Raw genomic sequence first — 12,500 nt, 5'->3', positions numbered from 1 at the left:
ACGTGGTATTGAACACAATTATCAACGGCAGGAGCCCATTACCCGGAGCTTCCATCTGTATTGTACCCTTGAGTCTACCCTGTCCCGTATCTTTCTATTTTTAGAACTACTACATTTTGACGGTAATGGGCTCCTGTCAACGGTAAATCACAGACGCTCCACTCCGATTCTTTTTTTTTTCTGCGGAGAGTGGGCGGCTGTACACAGGCTACGGAAATCACAACACAGTTATTTTTGTGAATGTCATGAACGTTGCGATCGGTCAATTAAATTTTACTACCACTGTAATCTGAAGTAATCTGAAGTCGACATTCGATGGAATAAATTCTCTTCAAAGCTCGTCAAGCTGACAAACTCTTCCAGAAGCGAGAAAACATCATGTTTTAAATTACTCGAGTTGCGTGTTTTTGTCTTCATTTTTTTTATCGGATGATAACGGCACCTGCCTAGCTTTTCTTCAAGCGAGTTTTTTCTTGTTTTTTTAATTTTGGTGGGCCTAGAAACAAGAATCCGGTTTGGATTTTCCCAACGAAACACACCTAAATTTCCGAGAAAATCCACTGCACCGTGACTTGGCTGGAATTTAATTAGACTTATTATCTTGCACTGCACGCTGTCAGTCGGCAAATATTGTCATTTCAAAAAATATATTTCGGTCGCTTATGTAAGCAGAAAAAGTCATGACGTTATTTACGGACGCAACTACAATGCGGCGCAAAACGTTGTCACGCTACGTTAATTTGGCCTCATAACGTTATCCTTTTCTCTCAGGAGCTTTCTGCGACACACTTTTTGGTATAAAAGCTCAATTTATCACCAGAAAAGAGAAAGCAACGGTGCTTGCCCGTCGGGCAAGCTACGATAAGAAAATGCTAGCCCGACAAGTCATTCCACTAGCCCCGGGCTATCGGACAGCACTTTCGTCGCGCCCTGATGATAACTTGTCACGTCACAAAAACGACTGGATCTTGTTCAGCAATAATTGGTTTACATGGTTTCATAACATTGCTGTTAAGTGATAAAATATTGTAGTGTCAATCCTTCTAAAAACAAGGTCTCTTGAAAGTGTTGAAACCCGTTTGAGCCACCTTAACTCCACTTTTTGTGGAAGTGCACTGTAAGCGCACTACACACTGTGTCACCGGGTTGCAAAAGTGTTAACCTGCGATCAGGCCCAGTTTTAGCTTCGCCAATATGTTCTCTTATGTTGTCGCTTGCTAAAATTTTCACCAATAGGAGAACAATGGTCAACCTCAAGAGTTAGGTAATTGTGATCTTTGTGTTCAATTTGCACATTTCTTGTCAAATTTTATAACATTTGAAAGAAAAAAAAGCAAAGTAACAAAAACAAAAACAAAAATCCTTTTTTCGCAAGTTTTTAATGTCAAAATTAACGTTGTTTTCATGTTACAATTTTTGTTGCTGATGGCAAAATATTTTATTGTTGATCGCCTCTTGCTAAAAACTTCCTTCTCTTCCTAAAAACTGTATAATATTATCAATTTTATTTACTTTTGCATCAATATTTGTTTTGCATAAAGCAGGCTAACAAAATCTGCACCTTGCTTTCGTACGCATTTTTTGAGTGTTAAAATAGAATTTTCGGTCCTTTGTTTCTGACAGAAAGTTGTATATTTTGAGGTCACCCATCCAAATACTAACCCCATGGGACATGGATTTACTTTTGTATTGGAAAGCTTATGGTGATAAAGAAGTTGCAACGGAACTTGAAAATGATCAACATGTCAGCCTTGAAGCATTGTTTCTCCATTCCCTTTTATTTTCTTCTTGATCTTTCTGGGTTTAGTATTTTACTAGTAATCAAATGTCTTCTCAGAGAGCTATTTACCATGGCACTACAATGATAACATCTACCATGGCACTAAAATGATATACGGTACCAAATAATATTGTGTACTATTAGGGCTAAACATTATGCAAAGGCAACTTGAATCTCCTGGAAAACGAAATGCAGCTCAGTTGACAGTTGTGGAATAAAGTGCTGTGTTACCTCACTACCACATGTACGCAATGCGTGCCTATTTTTTCTTTTAACAGTCTGCCATTACGTGGTGCGGTTCTGACAGATAAGCTCTCAGTGATTTGGATCAAGGAGAAAGTGACATCATTTGCTTACTAACTTAAAAATAAAGTGTGTGAATGTGGCTTAATTAGTATGCAGCACGAGAGTTTTTGGCTTTTACATTGTCAAATTTGTGTTCTGCATACTAATTAAGCAACATTCAAACACTGAGGGCTTATCTGTCAGGACCCCACCAAGTAATGGTGGACCATTAAATGAAAGAAATAGATTTTCTCTTGACATGATTGCATAAAATCTTGCATGTTGATCCTTCAGCACAAGAACCTTTCAAATGTAAAGAAAAATGAGAAACGATTTTTGATTGTATAGTAGCACTTTAGAGATAGGAATTTTCTTAAAACCTGGGTTCCTGAAAGGAAAGGAACTTTATTTAAGGGTCTAGTCTTCTAGTGCTGAAGCACTAAACTAAAATCAACAAATCAATTAACACAAATCAAATCAACTATTGGTTTTTGAGGAGAGGGGAAACCCAGAGCACCCAGAGAAAACCCTCTCAGTAGAGAGTAAAGAACCAACAAACTCAACCCACATGTGATGCAGAGTCTGGGAATCGAACCCGGGCCACATTGGTTACAGGCGAGTTGTCGTTGTCTCACCACTGTGCCATCCCCTTCATCCCTGTAATCGTATTGGTACAGCTTGTTCACAACAGCTCTCAATGTATAATGATAACATGTAACTTTCTCCTTTAAACCAATATGCATAGGTGGATTTTAGCTCAACTCTGATTCTCTCTGCAAAGTTACTTAAATACAGTATTTCAGGGTTAATTGACATCAGAGAAGCTGCCAGTGTTGTTCACAAGTAGAAAAAATGTTGTGTTGAATTGCAGTGAAAATTGACATAATCAAATTGTGGCTTTTTCCATTCCTCTTTCGTTTGTTTGTTTGTTTGTTTGGTTTTTTTTTTTTTTTTTGCTATTAAGTGTTAAGCTTGGGGAAGTTTATACTCACCTTAATATTATAGTGGCTAAGTCCTTTCTTGTGGTTCTGAGGTACTAATAATTCTTAATCCTTCTTAGACGCAATGAAAGACTGGTTAATTTTTTGGACCATGTGAAAAGGAAAGCTGTTGTATTTGATGGTGATGATTACTCAGAGCCAACACCTATGGATCTCATTGTTGAAGTGAAACCAACTCTGCCTCCTATTGCTCCAATAGGTTAGTGATCATTTTACTTTGAGAGCACTGAAAGTCGCACTAAACATAGCAACACCACCATTCTTAGTAATGCTTTATTCAATTATGGGTGGCATATTTTGGTTTCCACAGAAGAAACCACCAACTTACCAAGCACAACCAAAGCATCTACCACCCCTCTCCCCAGAAGAACACGAAAACCACAAGAGTCCACCCCTCCAGCCCATAAAACAACACCAGAGTCGAAAGTATCAACTACCCCACAGCCAGCCTCCACCTCCACAACAATGCCAGAATCAGAAGCATCCACTACTGCATCCCCTAAAACGACATCAAAATCTGAAGAATCCACCACTCCAGCCCCCAGAACAACTCCAGTTATGGAAAAATCAACCACCTCCTCATTAGTACCCACAACAACACCGGAACCGGAAGTGTCTACTTCACCAGCCCCCACACCAGTGAGTCCACTGTGCCAAACTCGAGAGAAACCAGCTCAGCTTGATGGAGTGCTGGGATTTGGGTTTGACCTTAACAGCCATGCTTTGTATGATATAGAAAAGGGCAGTTTATTGGAGAAGTTAAAGGGTACCGAGTAAGTAAATGCAATTTGTGTAGTATACAGTCAGAAAAGCTGCCCCTGTATCTCGGAAGTAACTACAGAATTAACCATCAAAGAGTAATAATTTGTATTTTTAGAAATCCATGAAATTTGAGATGACGATAAAAGAGAAAACTCTGACCTCTCTGGTGATTCTGAAAGGAGACAAAACTTCAAATTAAATCACCATTGCTGCACCAACTGAGCTCACAAGGCCAAACACTCATAATGAACCAGTTGAATGCATTCAGCAAGTCATTTAAATATGAAAGAAAACTTAGGGATCATGAAATAAAAAAACTTCAGTGAAACACCAAGTGTTTCAGTTAGAAAGCATTTCCACATGTTGATATGTATGCTACTTAACTAATGACACACTGGAATGGGAGTGAAATCTGTGGCAATCCTCAAAACTTGAAAGACTGGGTAAGCTAAAAAAAAAAACTTTAAATAACAACAACATGTTAAGCATGACTTACAGCATAAAGCCTGCATTGTAGCATGTCTGTGGTACAACAATAATCCAAACGGTCACCCCAAAATGCAGACTGCAGACTGTGTAGACCGTGCAGACCAGGGGTAAAATGTGGTGTTACCCTCACTATTATTGAGAGCTAACCATAAACAGGCTACCGTAACCTGAATGTTATTTAGGCCTAATAATTATTAGGCTAACCGAATGTCATTCAATTGTCTACAGCATGTTTATGAAGTAAAAGGTATTTTTTTTCAAATGCATGTAAGAGATGAAAGGGAGAGGTGAAATTTCCCAGATAAGTACAAGGATCACTTCTCCCTTTCATAGTTAGGAAGTGTTGCAAAAGTTTTTCTGCTTTCCTTTCCTCAGAACTAGACTGAGTTTTGAATTCCGTGCCTCTAATCCAAGTGGTATTCTATTGTACACTGCCAATGCAAATCAAGCAGATTTTATAGAGTGTCATTTGGAAGATGGTAGAGTATCCTGTAGCTTCAGTGCAGGTGTTGGCATTTTAAAACTTTACTCTGTTCATGCAAATTACACTGATGGAAACTGGCACTCGGTAAGTAGCTTTCAACGGGTCACAGATCTTTGTCATGGTCTGGTTGATTATTCCTTCCTACACTTTTGAACCAACTTGTTTCGTAGGCATTTTAAGATTTTAAGATTTTCAGAGTTTAAAATAATTATGAGTAAAGCAGTGACAAAAGGAATAGTGCCTGAAGAAATTCAGGCTTAATTGAACCAGATTTCAACCCAGGAATCTGTGATGGGGACCTTAAGCAAGGACAACAACGATGTCTGCAAGAATGTTGTCTAAAAATATTATTTCCCGTGTTTGTAATAATTTTGCGATTACTCCAAGTCACTGGGCATGGAAAGTGTGAGTCCACATTCCAGAAATGAAATCAATGAGGATAGTTAGAGAGAAAATTGAGAATTTACCTTCAGGTGCTCACATCTTCACACAACCTGAGTCATATGGGTCATTTCATGTCAGGATGAGAAGGGTAAAGAAATTAATGAAAATTTGAAAATATGAAAGGCAGGCAAGTCTAAAATGCTGGTAACTGGTAACAGGTAAACATTTCTACATGTTTGCAACTGACAAAGAGCAGATTACACACCTACAGCTTTAATTAATAAGGTACATGTATGGTAATCACAGATGGTAAAGGGACAAGTAAAAAAAGTATACTGCTAAGTTATCTGTCTCTGTAACAAATTCTTACCTCATACATGTTAAACAAGGACTGCAGGTTACCTCTGTGTCAATAAATACCAAAATAATAGTGGTATAGTTTTTTTTATCACACACTGTATTTGTGAAATCAGATTAATTTGTAATTTGTAAATGTGAAATACTGGGCCAATTTAATTTTTATATAGTTACCTGTTTTACCAGTTACCTTTTGCCAGTTACCAGTTACCAGCATTTCAGACCTGCTGTATTAAAGGAATGTGCATGGCATGCAGTACTTTTGTTTTTACTCATTAAACCTATTGTTTTATGGCGTTCTCATTGGTGTCTTCGTTGTCCCTACTGTCTTCTTGTTTCATAAGCTTGGTAAGAAACAATAATTCACTAGAAACACTTGAGGTGGATGGTGCTTACATTTTGTTTTGCAAATTTATCCGATGCAAAGTGGGAAAAAAGCCAGGAAACAAAATAGTGTTAAATCATGATGTCATCAATCCATCTTGCCAATTTTGTTTTCTTAGGTGGGCATTGTCCGCAGCCGAGTTAATGGCACACTTTTTGTAGACAACCGAATTATGGACACTGGTCAGGCTACTGGTGGAGCCTCATCTATTGATGGTCTTGAGAAGTTCTACTTAGGAGGAGTCCCAGAAGGATTTAACAGCAAACGAGTTCCGGTGAGTGGATACTTGAAGATTTCTGTTACATACATATAAATTATGGCATATTAATATTTAATTTTATAAACTACCAGACATTTTCACTTTTTGTACCAGTACAATTAAAATTGTACCAGTTCAAAAACAAATTGTACCAAAGTGCAAATTGAACTACAACATATATCCTTATTTGACATCAGACTGTACATGAGTAAAGCTTATTAGTTATGGAAAGTTTGTTATTTTTTGTAATTGCCAGACCGTGGAATTACCGTAAAGACTCGTATATAAGCCGCACTCATGTATAAGCTGCACCCCCAACTTTCTAGCATGATTTTGGAAAAAAAATAAGAATTCCAAAAAAGCACTCTTGTAAAAAAATTTGGTCGTTTATTCGCAGATATGTTAGCATAAACTTGACGATATCCAATGTTGTGTATTTGCAGCAACATTAATAAGTTAATCAATCCTGAAAATACCTTTTAAAAGCTTCTTTTTAATCAATTTCCCTATTGCCTGTAACTGACAACAGTAATTGTCTTCATTGCTAAAGCCCACAGTTGAAATGAAAATGATAGAATTTGCACAAAAAAGGCGGCAGGTACACGTACAAAACACAGGTTATTGTTTTACCTATACAGAAAGTATCCTAAAGATTCATAAAAGCTAACCTTAAGCCTAAAAACTTTTCTTTAGGCCTAAAATTAAACCCTAACCCTAACCCTATGAAAGTTTAGGATACTTTTCTTTAGGCCTGATTAGGCCTAAGGTTAGCTTTTATGAATGTTTAGGATACTTTCTGTATCGTTAAAACAATGACCTGTGACCTGTGTTTTGTACCTGCAGCGAAAAAAGCGCCTGAGAACGATGCAAAAGGCAAACGTTTGCTTGGTAACCTCGCTGTCATTTAACGAGGGAAGTCTGGACTTGGAAACGTTTGCTTTGGCATCAGCTGTGCGTAGATATCATGTTTATGGGACAAATAGGAGGCATCAATCGGAGAAAAACTTGTTGCTAAACGAGTTTAACATCCCCATGGACAAACACGCCGTGAAAGCAGTGAAGGGCAATGAAATGGTCGGCCATTTGTTTCTCCCGAATAGCATGGTATTTTCTTGCACATAGTGGAGAAATCAGTGTTGAAGTGATCGGTTGTAGACAACATTGTACGCAGCTGTACGGAGGAATGGAGATTCCATGCCAGTTAAACTGCTCAAACAAAGTGCACAACGAAACGCTTGAAAGAACTACTGGCGAGCAAGATTCAGGTTTATAACCTGAAGATACGAACACACAGCTCTTTTAGGAGCCACCACTTCTATAACCACCGAAAACAGTGATCAACAACAGGTTTCAATATGTTTGATCTTTGGTTACTGAAGGTTTTCAGTTCAATTTGTGACCCCTACAAGCCAGTTTACTCCCTCTGAAAGCAATGGTCTCGTGTATAAGCCGCACCCACGATTTTTCGCACAAAACTTAAGCAAAAAGGTGCGGCTTATACAAGAGTCTTTATGGTATCTCTCTGTTCTTACTGTGCTATTGCTTTGCTATTCAAGTTCTTCCTTCTCTACTTACATGAACTTAATATTGGTTTTTTGGTGACTTTTAAGGTTGGGTCTAAATCAAGTCTACCAGGATGCATCAGGAATGTAACTGTGAATAAAAGACACATTGGTTTGCCAACAACCTCTCACAAGGGTAAAGACTGTTACCTAGATAGCCCAGAGTCTGGCGTCAGCTTTGAAGATGGCGGTGGCTATCTGAAAGTTGGTATGTCCTCTTTCTCATTTTACTGAAAGGTATCCGAGTTATAGTCTCGGTTGACTTTGCTTGGTACAGCAAAATGGACAATAGAATTACAAGGCGGTGATTTCACTGGCTAAAATCAATGCACTGGTCCCCTTGGAGCAATACATTTCACCTCCTCCCTCTATAACGAAATTGCAACAACAACAAATAAAACAGCCATGACGTCGAGTGCCATTGGAGAGGATTTCTGCACTTGGAAGGCTTCAAAGAGCCTCATTTCTAAAAGAATTCGCTGAAAATCCGGATTTATAACATTCAGTGGAGTAACCAAAGTCATGGGAGCTTTGTTGGGGTTTCAGTGTGAAACATTTAATGTTGTTTGCCGATTCAGAAACTGAAGCCCATGTTCTGAGTGATGGCACAATAGCAACTAAAATGTGAAAATTCTGGGTTCAGTCTTCTGGAAATGTTTTGAATAAGATGGTGAAATCATCATTACAGATAAAGAACTTCCAGCAGTGGTTTGTTGGAAATGCCCAAAATTTCTAGCTTGATGTCATAGCATCACTGAATTGGAACTCCCTTGGTATTGGTATAGGAGTTGCTCACTCCTGGTCATGGGCTCCTGTGTTAACATATCTCTTTATTCTAGTCAATCCTTGCAGTTTGCTTCTAAATCTTCTAAAATGTATCACCCTGCGTCTCCGCAACATGGTTTTCGAAGTGAACTCTCTAAAGAGTGTCTTGTTACACAATGGCTAGGTAGACTCAGAAGTGTCTATAGATGAGTCTTTGTTCCAAGGATTACTTTGAAGCTATAATATTTGATGTTCACCTGAAAGGCCTTTCATGATAATTAAGAAAAGCATTTCATTTTTCAAACTGTTTAACCATAGGCAACCAAGACTCACAATTTACATTATGATTTATAAGCTTTTTTGAATAAAGGCATTTCAAATCAATGTTGGTTTTCATCATCTTGAAAAGCCATTTTGAATAAACACAAGATCTATGTTTTACTTCAGCGACGGTTTGAGACTTCTAATCTCTCCTTGGCAACCTGTTAACTAAATTGCTGTCAGCATTCTGTTTATTAGTAGCTTTTTTTGCACCAGCTGTCATTAACATTAGGTGTACTTTTACTTTTATACAAAAACTGACAAGTGCTAAAAACCACTTTTTAAATAAATATATCCTTAAGAATAAGAGTATCACTTCCCTTTATAAAAATAAAACATGTACATTGTAGAATGGTGGATTTTAGTTGCACAGGAAATTGGAAGAACAGAAAATGATGCAGAATTTCCAATCAATTCCTTTGTTTGTGCCTTTGTGTTGCTTTAAGTTGTCTTTATGTGTGCCTTTAGATAACATATACAATGTGGGAACGGTAGAAGACATCATGCTAGAAATCAAACCCAAATGCTTAACTGGAATTCTCTTGTCATCATCGTCCAGTTCAGGAGACTTCATTACATTAGAGATGGTTCATGGAAATGTGAGTAATACATACGGTAATAATTAAGCCAAGCTGAATTTGGTGATTGGCAAGTCTTTCTCATATATATTGTTGTACTTTATTTACATGAAAAGTAGAAATAATAACCACAGCAATAGATTCACTGTCACGCAACCAAAAAAAAACTTGAAACAGTTACGAGAACTTCGAATGTTGTAGGAGCCAAATTCATAAACCATGTCTTCACTTTTCAGATCTGTGCAGTACATCATTTCTGAGGTTATTTGTTGAGGCGTTTCATGTAATGTAAGGACGGTGCCTACTATTGTTATTGCGTATGCATACGTTCTGTGCATCTCGTGATACTTGCATTTCCTATTGGTAGTGCTTATAAACCCATTGACTCCCAGGGGTTCCCCATTGATGAGTAAAATTGTTTGGCGCTAGACAGAGTTAAGCCAGGCCAGTTTGAGTGTCAGAGGGTTAATACAGGGATATTTTTGCACAGTTCAAAACTATTCGGAGAAAGCAGAATTTAGCAAGTGCTCTTGGTACATCCAAAAAGAAAATTAATTTTGGGGTAACCATGCATTTTTCAGAGATAGTTAAGCTTCAGTTTAAGAAAGAACGCCATCTATGGCTTTGTATTTCAAAGCTTGTTACAAATGTCTGGTTACCCCAAATTTTCTTTTTGGATTTCAATAACACTTGTTAAGATCTGCTTTTCCCACATATTCAGATAACTGTGCAAAAATACCTTTGAAGTAGTAGGCACTGTCCTTAATTGACTTCTGTACAGAGTCATGATCAAAGGGTAATCGACAAAAACATCTGGCATTTTTTCGGCCAAAAACCTTATTGATGCAAATTTATTGAACCCTTATTGAGCACTTTCGTGCTCTCAAAACTCTTACTCAATGAGATATTTGCCGTCAACATTATCTAATCAGCGCCTTTTTGCCTTCAACCTACCTCAAAACCTTTTGTTTGCATAATCATCGAACATTTATCAAACCTTTATTTTCCCTCGTTTCACCTTGAACCTCAGATTTGTGCTTGAAAAACTCTCATTTGGACCTTTTTGCAACCAGACCGAACCAGCTAGGACAAGATTATTGCATTAAAGACCATTTAATCGGCGAGGTTTTTCCTTCAACACATACTGTGCAGAGGTTATCTCCTTAGAACAGTGGATTGGACTTGACACCTATTGGATTTTGAACTGTGCTTATCGGACATTTATAATAGGATTGACTTTCCATATAAACAATTTTGTAAACCCTACTGTAGGATTGACTACAAAAACCAATTGGAACGACATAGAAAAATAAATAAGTTGAATGCACTTAACATGCAATAATCTGAGATTACTACTAGTTTAACTATGAATATTGATGTCTATGCAAGGAACATGGGCTGATCACATAATGATACAAGCTGTTTACATCATAGAATCAAGTCAACATTTTGTGGACATGACTGAGTTGTTGAACCAGCAACTAATTGCGAGACCTATATACATAGGACACATAGGGGAGATGCATTATGTTGCAACATTAATAGCTGATGGAAATTAAGTTGAAAAAGATAGTGAAAGTTAAATTATTCAATAGTTAAAAACAAGTAAACACTAAATAGATCTTGCACATGTTTCTAAACCACACTGCCCTTCCCTCAGAAAGCAAGCAATATTGTTTAGTGATCCATTTTTTATAATGGTTTTCACCTGATGTCACAGCATCCATGTTGGTGCACAGAACAATAGAGAAAATAGTCTTTTGGCATTTTAACTATTATTTTGTACACAAACATGGCTGTCTCATCACATGATTGAAAACCATCTATAGTGATAATAAGCGATATTAGAAATTGTTAATCTGTGATTGTTTCAACACCACTGACTTTGTGAAAACAGTTGGCACATGCAGCCTTTGACTGTCTATTTTGTAGAGTGATGACATCAAAATTAATTACTCTAACCAGGGTGGGCATCCACGGGGTTCCTCTGCCTTAGAGAATTCAAAGAGGAACATAACATCACCATCAGGAACTTGTCCTACTGTCTACTCACTAATTAAAAGTTAAATCCTGTTGGATGGGAGAATGCCTGTATTTGCTACTTTCCCATTCCCATAATGCAATACATGTAGGTTTTGGGGTTTTTTTTTGCATAAAAACAATACAGGTCATTTACTCTTTGGACTGTATCATGTTTCAGTGAACTGGATATCCATTGTTTTAATGCAAATAACCCCCCAAAATGAACTGTATTATGGCCAGATTTGTGAAACAGCAAATGAAGGGGTAACTTTCTGAAGAAAATGTGGTGTTGCATTGGTGCATGTTTGAAAACAACAAGAATCAAAATGAATTGATAAAAGTGACATTCACCAGTCAGGCAATCAAATGTTGGTATTCATGCTTTTTCATTACCATGTCTCTACTAATGGCTTCGCTTTCCTGCCTCCTACTTAAATCTCATGTCAATCCAGTTCCTCAATTTGCTCTGACAAAGTGCTAAAACTTAAAATGTCAACCATTGTACCTTTTCATGGTGGCAAACCAAATTTTCACGTGTCTGAGAAATAATGATCACTCATGTAATTGAGTTTTTTGAATATTTTAAATTGCAAGTTTCAAACTCAGTTTATTGATATATAGTTGGCTGTTTCTGCCTAGCATAAACTGTAGTTAAACGTTTTCAATAATTACTGATTGTGTCAACTGTTTGTTTTTGCTTACGTGTCTAATCAACATGCATTTTTCCTGCCTCTTTTTATTTGAACCAATTAGATTTTTTGGTGAAACGTTAAGCCAGCTTGCCAGCCAATCAAATATGCTATAGCTTGCTGTATGTGCACCTTTTAGCACATCTTGTCTGAAAAATCCGCCTTTTATTGTTGACTTCCCCACCCACCCTCCCCTTGGTTTTGCTATTAGGTAGACTAGTTCTTCCTACTTGCATAGATATCTTTGTTGTCATATTTATGCTTTTGTCATATCTATTAAAAATGATTTGGGGATAAGTGGTGTCAGCAATAACCCTTCAGTCCCACACTTAAGCGATGCCAAGGCTTGCCCTAGCTTGGGTGAAAAACTGTCACAT

At 37.5% G+C, this 12,500-nt stretch overlaps 1 protein-coding gene across 1 annotated transcript in view; it reads left to right on the top strand.

Annotated features, from left to right (window-relative positions):
• The window catches only part of LOC138047587 (laminin subunit alpha-like), a 103,330-nt gene that overhangs the window by 85,660 nt on the left and 5,170 nt on the right, over positions 1–12,500 (top strand). Inside the window, exons 45-50 of the mRNA XM_068894503.1 lie at positions 3,126–3,265; positions 3,377–3,839; positions 4,693–4,885; positions 6,046–6,201; positions 7,797–7,956; positions 9,303–9,433. Coding sequence (XP_068750604.1) covers positions 3,126–3,265; positions 3,377–3,839; positions 4,693–4,885; positions 6,046–6,201; positions 7,797–7,956; positions 9,303–9,433 — 1,243 coding nt within the window. The remainder of the gene's footprint in view (positions 1–3,125; positions 3,266–3,376; positions 3,840–4,692; positions 4,886–6,045; positions 6,202–7,796; positions 7,957–9,302; positions 9,434–12,500) is intronic.

This window comes from Montipora capricornis, chromosome 4 (genome assembly GCF_036669925.1).
Source record: "Montipora capricornis isolate CH-2021 chromosome 4, ASM3666992v2, whole genome shotgun sequence".
Lineage (NCBI taxonomy): Eukaryota > Metazoa > Cnidaria > Anthozoa > Scleractinia > Acroporidae > Montipora > Montipora capricornis.
This window is presented reverse-complemented; position numbering and strand designations above follow the sequence as displayed.